Here is a 14,711-nt window from a genome sequence, read left to right on the forward strand (position 1 = left end):
AAGGTGCTGGGATTAGAGGCGAGCTGCCCGCTCGCCTACCGTTCCAGCCACGCGCCCGGCCGGAAGCTCCGTTTTGTTTTGTTTTGTTTTGTTTTGTTTGAGACGGAGTTTCGCTCTGTCGCCCAGGCTTGAGTGCAGTGGCGCGATCTGGGCTCACTGCAAGCTCCGCCTCCCGGGTTCACGCCATTCTCCTGCCTCAGCCTCCTGAGTAGCTGGGACTACAGGCGCCCGCCACCACGCCCGGTTTATTTTTTGTATTTTTAGTAGAGACAGGGTTTCACCGTCTTAGCCAGGATGGTTTCGATCTCCTGACCTCATGATCCGCCCGCCTCGGCCTCCCAAAGTGCTGGGATCACAGGCGTGAGCCACCGCGCCCGGCCCGGAAGCTCCTTTTCAAATGTGATTTATTACGGGCGGTTTGGGCTAGCAGTGAGGCGTTAAGCCTGAAAGTGAAAAAACCCAAAACGCTCATCACTCTCTTCTGTCCATCTAGCTCAATCCTCCAGTGCCTCCAATGCCTTTGCCATAGCTTTAAGTAGGTTCTCAGTCTCGGCGCTTAAATCGCGAGAACTCACGAGATTAGACGCAAAACTAACCAGGACAGCTCCCAAGTACCCACTCGCTTTCGTCTCGGGTCTAACACGCGCGTCGCCTCGGGCCCTAGTACGCGTGCGCGCTTGTGACTCCGCCCCTTTGCCTGGAGCTACTTCCTCATGCTGCCTGCTCGCCTGCAGTTCAGGCTGCTGAGCCTTTTTTTTCGTGGATTCGCTCCCACGGCAGCGCGCCATGGCCTCCGGGAGCCGCTCTTGGGGAGGAGGCGCGCTGCCGCCTCCTCCTTCCAGCACTCATCGAGTCTGGGACGCGAGCTTCCTTATGACCCCGTGGACACGGAGGGCTTTGGAGAAGGTGCTGACATGCAGGAGCGTTTTCTGTTCCCGGAGTACATCCCGGAGCCGGAGCCGGAGCCCACCCGCGAAGAGCAGCTGCAGGAGCTCCAGCAACAGCAGGAGGAGGAGGAGCGACAGAGGCAGCAGCGGCGGGAGGAGCGGCGACAGCAAAACCTACGGACCAGGTCCCGGGAGCACCCGGTCGTGGGGCACCCGGACGCGGCAGTGCCGCCCAGCGGCGTGAACTGCTCGGGCTGCGGGGCAGAGCTGCACTGCCAGGACCCCGGCGTGCCCGGCTACCTACCCTGCGACAAGTTCCTCCGCACGGCGGAGGCAGACGGCGGGCTGGCGCGGACCGTGTGCCAGCGATGCTGGCTGCTGGTGCACCACCGGCGCGCTCTACGCCTGCAGGTGAGCCGCGAGCAGTACCTGGAGCTGGTGAGCGCAGCGTTGCGGCGGCCCGGGCCTTCCCTGGTGCTCTATGTGGTGGACCTGCTCGACCTGCCCGACGCCCTGCTGCCCGACTTGCCCGCGCTGGTAGGCCCCAAGCAGCTGATCGTGCTGGGAAACAAAGTGGACCTCCTGCCCCAGGATGCTCCTGGCTACCGGCAGAGGCTGCGGGAGCGACTGTGGGACGACTGTGCCCGGGCCGGGCTCCTGCTGGCCCCTGGCCACCAAGGGCCACAGATCCCCGTCAAGAACGAGCCACAGGACGGGGAGAATTCGAATCCGCCGAACTGGTCCCGCACGGTGGTCAGAGACGTGCGACTGATCAGCGCCAAGACCGGCTATGGAGTGGAAGAGTTGATCTCTGCCCTTCAGCGCTCCTGGCGCTACCGTGGGGACGTCTACTTAGTGGGCGCCACCAACGCCGGCAAATCCACCCTCTTTAACACGCTCCTGGAGTCCGATTACTGCACCGCCAAGGGCTCCGAGGCCATCGACAGAGCCACCATCTCCCCTTGGCCAGGTGAGTTTTAGGAGGCTCTCTCCCTCTTCGTTTTCTGACAAGGTGGACGTCTGGTCCTAGCTGAGGCACCGACTACATCCTCCCTTAATGTCCACTACGGGCTGCCTGTACCCTTCCCTTTACAAATTCTCTCCCCACTCTGGTCACACCTCTCTTCTGTGTCAGCTTACTGCTAGGAAAAATTCAGGATGTGTTGTAGTAATTTTCTAATTACAGTGTTTATGGAGCACTTCTCTGTTCCTAGTCACTAGGCACTGGAGATAGACCAGGGAACAAAACAAAGTTCCTGTTCTGGAGATCTGCTTTGTAACTTCTTTGTATATTGTTTCAGAAAGTGTGCGCCCTTTTTACTGTCTGAACCTAGTGAAATTTGTGTTTTTTTGTTTGTTTTGTTTTTGAGACAGAGCCTCACTCTGTCGCCTAGGCTGGAGTTCAGTGGCGTGAGATCTCAGCTCACTGCAGCCTCCTCCTCCCGAGTTCAAGAGATTCTCCTCCCTCAGCCTCCTGAGTAACGGGGATTACAGGCACACGCCACTATGCCCAGCTAATTTTTGTAATTTTAGTAGAGACGGGGTTTCACCATGTTGGTTAGGCTGGTCTCGAACTCCTGACCTCGTGATCCGCCCGCCTCGGCATCCCACAGTGCTGGGATTACAGGCGTGAGCCGCCGCACTCGGCCTAATTTTTGTATTTTTAGTAGAGATGGGGTTTCACCATGTCGGTCAGGCTGGTCTCGAACTCCTGGCCTCACGTGATCTGCCCACCTTGGCCTCCCAAAGCGCCGAGATTACGGGTAAGCACCACCATGCCCAGCTAATTTTTGTATCTTTGGTAAAAACAGGGTTTCACCACGTTGGCCAGGCAGGTCTCCAACTCCTGACCTCAAGTGATCTACCCACCTCATCCTCCCAAAGTGCTGGGATTACAGGTGTGAGCCACCACTCCCGGCTCATTAGTGCAATTTGATGTGTGGCTTCGCTGGGCTCAGTGGCTCACATCTGTAATTCTAGCTTTTTTTTTTTTTTTTTTTTTTTGTGACAGAGTCTCACTCTGTCGCCCAGGTTGGAGTGCAGTGGTGTGATCTCACCTCACCGCAACCCTTGCCTCCCGGGTTCAAGCGATTCTCCTGCCTCAACCTCCGGAGTAGCTGGACTACAGGCGCACACCACCACACCCAGCTAATTTTTTGTATTTTTAGTAGAGAGGGGGGTTTCACCATGTTGGCCAGGCTGGTCTGGAACTCCTGACCTCAAGTGATCCACCCGCTTGGGACTCCCGAAGTGCTGGGATTACAGATGTGAGCCACCACGCCCAGCCAGGTTTAAATTTAAGTTTACAAAACTGACTGCCCTATTTGTTCCCTTGAAACCAGAGTTTCATTTAGTAAGCTGCTCTTCTCTGTCTTGCACTTTGAATTTTACACAAATATTACTTTTATACTGAATGGTAGTGTGATGAAAATTGAAAGAAATCAGGCCTACAGATTTTGGATTCAAATTCTGGTTTCCCCTGTGAGCTAATCTCTTAACCTATTTCCTCATTTGTAAAGTGTCAGTAATTTTATATTTTATTACAGTAACCGACACAGTGTAGATCCTCAAAAATGTTCATTTTCTTCCCCCTTATTCCCTTTTCTAAAGATGTATTTATTCTGTGTATTTCAGGTACTACATTAAACCTTCTAAAGTTTCCCATTTGCAACCCAACTCCTTACAGAATGTTTAAAAGACATCAAAGACTTAAAAAAGATTCAACTCAAGCTGAAGAAGATCTTAGTGAGCAAGAACAAAATCAGCTTAATGTCCTGAAAAAGCACGGTTATGTCGTAGGTAAGCATCCTCTATGGGAAAACCCTGGTTGGTATTATGCTAAAATTCTTTGTTAAGCAACGTGAAATACGGTTGTCCAAGGCTAGCCAGTTTTTGTGGGGAGAGACTGCCTTCCTCATTCTGCAACAAAGAGGCCTTTTAGCACTCAGGCTACTATTTGGAAACCCAGAGCGGTACAAGTAGTAAAAGTTTTTACTCCATGCAGCAGCTTTAGATTAGATTGTCTGTCTTTCCTTGGTATATCTTTTCAGGCTTTCTTTAAAACAGTTTAATTTCCACACACACTCACCCCTGCCACTCCATGTACACCGCCAGCCACACACTTGATTATTGCAAGAGTTTGACTCCCATTGCTTTTTGGAAGAAAAAAAAGTATCATTGTTGTCTCACTTCCCTACACTGTAATCTTAGTAACTTGTTTGAGGGAAACATAAAAATTATGTCTGGAGTCAAAAGTATTAAAGGAGTGACTGATAACCTTACTATAACTTGTTCTAGGAAGGGTTGGAAGGACATTCTTGTATTCAGAAGAACGGAAGGATACAGTTCCCTTTGAGTTTGATGCTGATTCACTTGCCTTTGACATGGAAAATGAACCTGCTATGGGTACTCACAAATCCACCAAACAAGTAGAATTGACTGCACAAGATGTGAAAGATGCCCACTGGTTTTATGACACCCCTGGAATTACAAAAGAAAACTGTGTATGTATTTGGTTTCCTTTAGAAACATTTACTTTCTTTTTCTTTTTTAATGGGTTTATATCGCTTGCTGCTCATATATAGCCAATTTATCAAGACAGGGGAATTGCAATAGAGAAAGAGTGTAATGCATGCAGAGCCAGCTAAATGGGAAACTGGAATTTTATTACTAGTCATATCAGCCTCTGAAACATTTACTTTCAATTGTACAAGTACCGCTGTCTTAATTGGCAGAAAACAGGAAAAGAAGTATACTTCCATTTTAGACTCAGTTCTGATTCATTCATAAAAGCTGTTTAAGGGTGAATCTGTATGCCCTCAAGTTCTCTGTTCCATTTGATAGACTTCATTGCTGACAACCAACTTATTTCTTATCATTGTGATTGTTACCTTAGTTAGGGAAACATTTACAGAAGCCTAGGTTTTGAGATTGGAAAAAAACATAAATATCACTGAAGTCCACCTCCCTAGTTCCTGCTTGAATTACCCCTATAACATATCCATCAAGGGGTCCTCCACCTTGAACTGAAAGGAGTGACTCACCATTAACTGAAACTGTGCCCCGTCACCTTCCAAGGTAACTCATTTGGGTCTTTGACCTTCTCTTTGTATTGAGTGTACTGAGCTGAACAGTCTCCCTGTAACATGCACCCATTGTTCCCTAAAGCCATATGGGACTAACGTAATACCTATTTCCCTTGCCAGACTTTGAAATATTTTAAAGTGTAACATCCCATCTCTTCTTCACCTATCCCTCCCTTTTCTTCTCTTTCATTAGTTCACCCAGCAAACATTGAGCATTTACTGTGCTGACAATCTGGAGTATTTGTCTTCATTTCCTACAGCTGTGCTCCCTGAGAAACAGGCTATTCATTGACCCAGGCCTCTTCAGAATGTTTTCTATGTTTGTTCTTAAAGTTTGACACTGAGAACGCAGTGCTCTCAGGTGAGCATGATTTAGAATAGCATTAACTCCAGCTGGGCACAGTGGCTCACGCCTGTAATCCCAGCACTTTGGGAGGCACAGGCGGGCAGATCACAAGGTCAGGAGATCAAGACCATCCTGGCTAACACGGCGAAACCCCGTCTCTACTAAAAATACAAAAATAGCCAGGCATGGTGGCAGGCGCCTGTAATCCCATCTACTGGGGAGGCTGAGGCAGGAGAATGGCATGAACCCAGGAGGCAGAGCTTGCAGTGAGCTGAGATTGCGCCACTGCACTCCAGTCTGGGTGACATAGCGAGGCTCCGTCTCAAAAAAAAAAAAAAAGAATAGCATTAACTCTACCTGTCTTGTTCCTATGCCTCTCTTTAATCCAACTGCTCATGGACAACTTTGGGACTCATAGGTAACTTTGACTTTGTCTTGTTAAATTCAGCCTATATCTTACTCTGTTAAATATTCATTAAATCTCATTACTTTTTATATTTGCAGTTTGGATCTTCATTCAGATCATTGATTGACTCAAATGTGCATCCAGGATACAGCCTCACAAGAGATTCATTAATCACTTCCTTTGAATCTGATTACTGACCAGTTTCTGATTATTCTAATTATCTCTGTGTCTCCCTACAAAACCACATTGGTTTCTTAGGTACTTTTCTTGGCCTTATCAGTAACACTTACAGTTACATTCTCAGAATTGTATTCTATTTGGTGTCCCCTGTCATTGAATCATACAGACCTTTTAACTTTTATTGCCCTCCTAGAATAATTGCTAATGCCATCTTTTCTTCCTTAGCAGTCCGAAAGTTCAGAACTGCTTTCTAATAATATTCTATCACTTTAGCTTAATGAACTAATTCTTCCTCCCCACAACTTTTTTTTTGAGACGGAGTCTGACTGTCTCCCCCAGGCTAGAGTACAGTGGCACAATGATCTTGGCTTACTGCAACTTCTGCCTCCTGGGTTCAAGCAATTCTCCTGCCTCAGCCTCCCAAGTAGCTGGTTTTAGAGGCATGTGCCACCACACCCGGCTACTTTTTGTATTTTTACTAGAGACGGTTTCACCAGGCTGGTCTTGAACCCCTCACCTCAGGTAATCCACCCACCTCGGCCTCCCAAAGTGCTAGGATTACAGATGTGAGCCACCACGCCCAGACTAATTCTTCCCTCTCAGATGCTGTTAGATCAGGCATAGCAGTTACTTAAGTCATATACCCTCTATGAAAGAGTTGTGTCAGAAAGGCAAGAATTTGCAAAATATTCTAGACAGCAGAATGAGAACCCCAAATTTTTAGATATAAATGTCTGTCAGCACTGGTAGTTTTCTTCTCTGTTAGTTTACAGATACACTTATTTGCTGTCTTAAACCAGGGTTTCCCAAACTGAACCAAGTATCTCTGTTGTGAAATGGAAGTATTAAGACTCAGGCTGCGCACTGTGCCTTATGCCTGTAGTCCTAGCACTTTGGGAGGCGGAGGTGGGAGGATTGCTTGAGCCCAGGAGTTTGAGACCAACCTGGGCAACATGCCAAAACTGTATCTCTACTAAAAATACAAAAAATTAGCTGGGCATGGTGGTGCATGCCTGTAATCCCAGCTACTCAGGAGGGTGAGGCACAAGAATCACTTGATACACTTATTGGGAGGCAGAGGTTGCAGTGAGCTGAGATCTTGCCACTGCAGCCCAGCCTGGGCAACAGAGGGAAACCCTGTCTCAACAAAAAAAAAATAAACAGAGAGACAAGGTTTTCCCTGTTGCCCAGGCTGGAATGCAGTGGCATGATCAAGTAACTACAAAGTCCTGGGCTCAACCAATCCTCCCACTTCAGCCTCTCAAGTAGCTAGGGCCACAAGTACACACCACCATGTCCAACTAATTGTTTAGTTTTTGTAGCGACAGGACCTTGCTATGTTGCCCAGTCTGGTCTAGGCTGGAGTGCAGTGGTGGAATCTTGGCCCACTGTAACTTCTGCCTTCCTGGCTTAAGCGATCCTCCACCTCAGCCTCTAGGGTAGCTAGAAACTACAGACACACACAACCCCGGCTAATTTTTGTATTTTTCATAGAGGTGGGGTTTTGCCATGTTACCCAGGCTGGTCTCAAACTCCTGAGCTCAGCTGGGCATGATGGCGCATACCTCTAATCACAGCACTTCAGGAGACCAAGGCAGGTGGATCACTTGAGGTCAGGAGTTCGAGACCAGCCTGGCCAATGTGACAAAACCCCGTCTTTACTAAAAATACCAAAAAAAATTAGCCAAGCATGGTGGCGCATGTCTGTAATCTCAGCTACTTGGGAGACTGAGAAAGGAGAATTGCTTGAACCTGGGAGGCAGAGGTTGCAGTAAGCCAAGATCGTGCCACTGCACTCCAGCCTGGGTGACACAGTGAGACTCCATCTCAAAAAAAGAAAAAACTCCTGAGCTCAAGGGATCTGCCTGTTGCTGCCTCTGGAAGTCCTGGGATTACAGGCATGAGCCACCATCGACTGACCTGCAAATGGCTTTTAATGTGCCTTTTCAAACACAAATAATGAAGAAAACTATTTGTAGCTCCCTTATTATTTTCTTGTGATGTATCATTTCTATTTTTTATTTTCTTGTTATTCTTTTTTTTTTCTTTGAGACGGAGTCTTGCTCTGTCGCCCAGGCTAGAGGGCAATGGTGCGATCTCGGCTCACCACAACCTCCGCCTCCTGGATTCAAGCGATTCTCCTGCCTCAGCCTCCCGAGTAGCTGGGATTACAGGTGTGCACCACCATGCCCGGCTAATTTTGTATTTTTAGTAGAGACGGGCTTTCTCCATGTTGGTCAGGATGGTCTCTTGAACTCCCGACCTCAGGTGGTCCGCCCGCCTCAGCCTCCCAAAGTGCTAGGATTACAGGCATGAGCCACTGTGCCCAGCCTCTTGTTATTCTTAAAAAGGAAGTTTACAAGTTTTGTGTCCAATTTGTACCTTCTTTATTCTTTTTTAACCAGAATTTGATTCCTTAAATCTTTCCAGAATCTTGTACTTCTGTCTTTCCTTTTCTATTTTTCTCTAGTCTCTCTAGGAACTTGTCATCCTTAGAAGGGATTTATGATAAATTATAGGGATAAATTATAAATCCTCTATGTTATAAGCATAGGGGATTTATAACTTTTTCTCATTCTCTGCTGAATATTTGGGATAAATAAGGAAATTGAAGACCAGAATTTTTTAGAAAGAGGTTCTTCAGCCAATTTACTTGCTCCTAGAATGGGGTGACCATTTTGCATTTAATGCATGCAACTTACCACTAGGACATGAGGTCACATATACCATTACTTTAAGCTGAAATTGCTACTCCCCACAAGCCTTGATAAGGAGAACATATATTTTCTATCTTGGTATTGAATCAACATGTTTTCAGGTTCACATTAATTTTGACATTTAGGGAATGCTGCTGACATAGGAAAGTCTCATACACCTATAAAGTTATTTTGCCATTACTGTAGATTAAGTTGTAAAACAAAGGTAGAGCCATCAGATTGAGATTAATTTAGACAGGAAGAATCTATATAAATTTGATGTGTAGCAAACTGACATAATTTAGTTTATTTTGAAGTCTGGCATATTTTTCTTCACTTTTTATTTTACAGGTAAATCATAATATATTTCCAATAAAAGTATTTTTCTAAAAAAATCTGCCATTTGCTTCACAGATTTTAAATCTTCTAACAGAAAAAGAAGTGAATATTGTTTTGCCAACACAGTCCATTGTTCCAAGAACTTTTGTGCTTAAACCAGGAATGGTTCTGTTTTTGGGTGCTATAGGCCGCATAGATTTCCTGCAGGTAAGTAAAGTCTGTACCATTAAAAACTGATTTTAAAATATTGGGATTCACTTTAAGGAAGCAGATATATGAACAAAACTGACAAAATGTTGATAACTAAGCCATGATTGTATAGGGTTTAATTTGTTTTTATGTTTAAAATTTTCTGTAATAAAAACTTGGGGATGGCTGGGCATGGTGGCTCACGCCTATAATTCCAGCACTGTGGGAGACTGAGGCAGGCTGATCACTTGAGGCCAGGAGAACAAGACCAGCTTGGTCAACGTGGTGAAAACCCATCTCTACTAAAAATACAAAAATCAGCTGGGCGTGGTGGCGCACTTGTAATCCCAGCTACTAGAGAGGCTGAGGCAGGAAGATCACTTGAACCTAGGAGGCGGAGGCTGCAGTGAACTGAAATCGCACCACTGCACTCTAGCCTGGGTGATGGGTTGAGACTCCATCTCAAAAAAAAAAAAAAAAAAAAAAAACTTGGAGAAAATAAATGCCCTACTCCCTCATCCCCCCCAAAAAGTGCTAGGTCTTAAAAACTATATTTTCAATTGAGTACCCCACACAGCTTGGCATTTAAAACAAGATACTATCCCTATTCTGTGGGACAGAGTCAAATCTATGGGATAAAGTCAAACCTTTAGGTACAGGGTTACAGGCATTAAATTAATTCCACACTTTGTTTCCCATGATATGTGTGTTTTTATGCATATACTTTTTTGTTTGGTATTCATTTATTTAGCATCTAGAAATTTTGGAGTGTCTATAGAATTGTTCTCCCTTTGCTAAAGTGAGGAGAAAAAAGGAAAATGAAACATGGATATGTCCAATAACACAATACAACTTACAGGCCATCACTATAGCACATTTCTTGGGTTTTGTGTTTGCTCATACTTTGTTAGAAATTTTGCTTTACACACTTAGAACCCTTATATATTTCGTTTTGGGACGTTGTTGGTTTTATGTTTTTGGGGGAGTTGGTTGTTTTTGTTTGTTTGTTTGTTTGTTTTTGAAACTCTGTTGCCCAGACTGGAGTGCAGTGATAGTTATGGCTCACTGCAGCCTCAACCTCCTGGGCTCCAGTGATCCTCCCACCCCAGCCCCGCAAGTAGCCGGGACTACAGGCACACATCACCACACCCAGCTAATTTTTGTATTTTTTATAGAGATGGGGTTTTGCCATGTTGCCCAGGCTGGTCTCAAACTTGAGCTCAAGGGATTCACCCACCTCGGTCTTCCAAAGTGCTGGGATTACAGGCATGAGCCACTACACCAGGCTTGCACCCTTATATATTTCATTAGAGCACATAAAATGTTAATATTTTAAACCTAACTTTACACAGAGACAATTGAAGCAGATAGTATTTCCTTTTAATTTTTAATAATAGACACGTTTTTTCAAAAATAGTGTTGAGTCTGTCAAAGAAGTCATAGTTTCACATGAATTGCTGAAATGCACTGCTTCAGTATTGTGCCCCTGTTCTTAGTATAATTTGATTTACAGCTACTGCCATACCAATACTTATAAAGGGAGTCTGGGTTTTTGGTTTTTGTTTTTTGGGTTTTTTTGATAGTTGATTGTACCTTGAATATGCAGGTTTTCCAAGTTTTTCACCAGGTCAAATGACTTCTTCCTTTCTTAAGGGAAATCAGTCAGCTTGGTTTACAGTCGTGGCTTCCAACACCCTCCCTGTGCATATCACCTCCCTGGACAGGGCAGACACTCTGTATCAGAAGCATGCAGGTCATACGTTACTCCAGGTAAGGCACACGCCTTAATGATTGCATGGTTATGGTTAGTATACACTGGAATGGTCCAATAGCTCTGTTAGGAAGGCCTTTGTTGGACAGAACTGTTATACTGGCCGGGCGCGGTGGCTCAAGCCTGTAATCCCAGCACTTTGGGAGGCCGAGACGGGCGGATCACGAGGTCAGGAGATCGAGACCATCCTGGCTAACATGGTGAAACCCCGTCTCTACTAAAAATACAAAAAACTAGCCGGGCGTGGTGGCGGGCGCCTGTAGTCCCAGCTACTCGGAGGCTGAGGCAGGAGAATGGCGTGAACCTGGGAGGCGGAGCTTGCAGTGAGCCGAGATCGCGCCACTGCACTCCAGCCTGGGTGACACAGCGCGAGACTCCGTCTCAAAAAAAAAAAAAAAAAAAAAAAAGAACTGTTATACAATATCTTGAGCTAGCTTTCCCTCACCTCATTCTCTTTGAGAATTCTGGCTATAAAGCACATTTGCGCTATATAGACTGATCCTAGAATAGCCACACAGCTGTTGTTTCTCTAGACTACACTGTCCAATTTGGTAGCCATTAGCCACATGTGGGTATCTAAATTTAAATATATTAGTGACAATTAAAATTTGCTCACGTTGGGCCAGGCGCGGTGGCTCACCCCTGTAATCCCAGCACTTTGGGAGGCCAAGACAGATGGATGACAAGGTCAGGAGTTCAAGACCAGCCTGGCCAAGATGGTGAAACCCCATCTCTACTAAAAATACAAAAATTAGCCAGGTGTGGTGGTGGGTGCGTATAATCCCAGCCACTCATGAGGCTGAGGCAGGAGAATCGCTTGAACCGGGGCGGCAGAGGTTGCAGTGAGCCAAGATCACGCCACTACACTCCAGCCTAGGTGACAGAGAGAGACTCCATCTCAAAAAAATTTTTGCTCAAGTTAGCCAGGTATGGTGGCATGCACCTGTAGTCCGTGTAGTCCCAGCTCCTCGAGAGGTTGAGGCAGGAGCACTACTTGAGCCCAGGAGTATGAGGCTGTGGTGAGCCATGATTATGCCACTGCACTGTAGCCTGGGTGACAGGGTGAAACCCTGTCTGTAAAAAAAAAAAGGAAAAGAAAAGAAAATTTAAAATATGGCTACTTAGTGTCACCAGCCACATTTTGAGTGCCCAATAGTGACATTGTTGCAAAAAGTTGTATAAACTGATAGCCTCATCACTAATACACACACATACACACACACACCATACTTTGGACAATGAAGCTACAGTTCCCTGAACTCATCATCCTTTTTCCAGTTTTTATCTGTACCTGTGCTGACCGAGAATATCTTTCCACCGAATAACTTTGACTCATTTCTCAAAATATTCCTCATAATTGCTTATTTGTTTTTGTTGTTGTTGTTTGTTTTATATATATATTGCTTCTTTGCTAATGTTTTCCTTGACTGAACGCATTCATTACTCCTTCCTTCACAACCATAGTACTTATAGATGCCTCACATTACATTTCTGACCTTGTATTTGCTTACATATTATTTACCCCTTTGATCTCCTTGGGGGCAGAAACCATACTGCAAAATCTATCTTTGTGTCCTTAGTGCTAAACACAGGAGAGATTTGCTAATGAATAGATGAATAAATTATCAGTTACGGCCAGGCACAGTGGCCCACTCCTGTAATCCCAGCACTTTGGGAGGCCGAGGCGGGCAGATCACCTGAGGTCAGGAGTTCAAGACCAGCCTGGCTAACATGGGGAAACCCTGTTTCTACTAAAAATACAAAAAATTAGCCTGGCATGGTGGCGCACACCTGTAATCCCAGTTACTCGGGAGGCTGAGGCAAGAGAATCACTTGAGCCCTGGAGGCGGAGGTTGCAGTGAGCTGATATCGCGCCATTGCACTCCAACTTGGGCAGCAAGAGCAAAACTCCGTCTCAAAAAAAAAAAAAAAACCTCAATTACTTCTCATCATGGAAACACCTATAAACATAAAACTAAATCTTATCCATTATATATGGACCCTTAACTCATAAAGACTAGGCATTAATCTTGATGGCCATACTTGTAAGAACTGAGGTACTTGGAAGGACCGTGCCTTAATTGCCCAACATTAATCTATGTGAAGCCCTGTGGAAGATTCTAAAAACAGTGTCAGTGAAGCACAATTCTCCTGTCAAGAGGCTGTTGCCAGGTGCTTGCCCAATGTGTGGCCCAGGGCCCTGAGATTTGTAGGCTTCATCCCATCACAGAGTTCCCTTCCTTTTCATTTGACCCCAGAAGTGATTGTATGTTCTTTTCAACAGTTGAATATTTGAAAAGATTTTATTATTGATCCCTGTACAGAATTATCTTATCAGTGATTTACTTAATGTTAGAGTTCCAAGAAATTTAATTTGAACTTGTAAATATCTTTATTTCATTGGAAGGTTCCAATGGGTGGAAAAGAACGAATGGCAGGATTTCCTCCTCTTGTTGCTGAAGATATTATGTTAAAAGAAGGACGGGGGGGATCTGAAGCAGTGGCAGACATCAAGTTTTCCTCTGCAGGTAATTTTATGCCAAGCACTTTTTAAAAAGTGAATAAAAGGATGGGTGCAGTGGCTCACACGTGTAATCTCAGCACGTGGGAGGCCAAGGCAGGCGGATCACCTGAGGTCGGGAGTTTGAGACCAGCCTGACCAACATGGAGAAACTCAGTCTCCACTAAAAATACAAAATTAGCCGGGCGTGGTGGCGCATGCCTGTAATCCCAGCTACTCGGGAGACTGAGGCAGGAGAATCACTTGAACCTGGCAGGTGGAGGTTGCGTTGAGCCGAGATCACGCCATCGCACTCCAGCCTGGACAACAAGAGCCAAACTCCATCTCAAAAAAAAAAAAACAAAAAGTGAATAAAGCAGCCTTACTGACAATTTTTTTAATAGAAAAGTGCCTTAACTGATGAGAGCTGATTATTTTAAGGTATACATACTAGTTTATTCATAAAATACAGCCTATTCTGAAAATAAGTTTGTACTTTTCATAAACACATTGTATGCTAAAAGTAAGGTGTGCCTACCTGTTCCCCTGGCTTCTCAGGAGGCTGAGGCAGGAGGATCGATTGAGCCCAGGAACTTGAGTTCAGCCTGGGTAACATAGCAAGATAGTTTCTTTAAAAATAATAAAATAATACGAGAGTGAAAGAGAGTGACAGCCTTCTCTGATATTCCATTTTCAGCTTTGGTTTGGTATTTTTAATAAGATGACTGCTAACAGCCTTTTGTGTTGTGTCACATGCCTGCATAGGTTGGGTTTCAGTAACACCTAATGTTAAGGGCAGACTGCATCTCCGAGGCTATACACCTGAAGGAACAGTTTTGACCGTCCGGCCCCCTCTCTTGCCATATATTGTTAACATCAAAGGAGAGCGCATCAAGAAAAGTGTGGCCTATAAAACCAAGAAGCCTGTTTCCCTTGTATTCAACGTGCGGAAGAAGAAAGGACAGATAGATGTATGAGACCGACCTTGTTCACTCCAGATATTAACTGTATTGAACACAAGAATATACACTGAAATTGCATTAAACATATTAAACATAAATAAAGCTCCCACTCTCACCCTTTTTTTTCTCATTTTTTTTCTTTTTTGAGACTGAGTCTCGCTCTGTTTCCCAGGCTGGAGTGCAGTGGCACGATCTCAGCTCACTGCAACCTCTGCCTCCCAGGTTCAAGCAGTCCTCCTGCCTCAGCCCCCCTAATAGCTGGGATTACAGGCATGCACCACCATGCCCAGCTAAGTTTTGTATTTTTAGTAGAGATGGGGTTTCACCATGTTGGCCAGGCTGGTCTTAAA

At 45.3% G+C, this 14,711-nt stretch overlaps 2 protein-coding genes across 2 annotated transcripts in view; one reads left to right on the forward strand and one right to left on the reverse strand.

The window, feature by feature from the left end:
* The window catches only part of POLR2B (RNA polymerase II subunit B), a 51,085-nt gene extending 50,586 nt beyond the window's left edge, over positions 1-499 (reverse strand). The window contains exon 1 of the mRNA XM_025385198.1: positions 282-499. The gene's annotated coding sequence lies outside the window, so the exon portion shown is untranslated. The remainder of the gene's footprint in view (positions 1-281) is intronic.
* On the forward strand, positions 112-14,482 carry NOA1 (nitric oxide associated 1). The gene is made up of 7 exons (XM_025385204.1): positions 112-1,857; positions 3,522-3,686; positions 4,185-4,390; positions 9,015-9,146; positions 10,782-10,898; positions 13,307-13,427; positions 14,165-14,482. Exons 1-7 carry the CDS (start codon positions 714-716, stop codon positions 14,374-14,376), a joined length of 2,097 nt encoding a protein of 698 aa, XP_025240989.1. The 5' UTR covers positions 112-713; the 3' UTR covers positions 14,377-14,482.
* The last annotated feature ends 229 nt before the right edge of the window (positions 14,483-14,711 follow it).

Source organism: Theropithecus gelada, chromosome 5 (genome assembly GCF_003255815.1).
Source record: "Theropithecus gelada isolate Dixy chromosome 5, Tgel_1.0, whole genome shotgun sequence".
Classification (NCBI taxonomy): domain Eukaryota; kingdom Metazoa; phylum Chordata; class Mammalia; order Primates; family Cercopithecidae; genus Theropithecus; species Theropithecus gelada.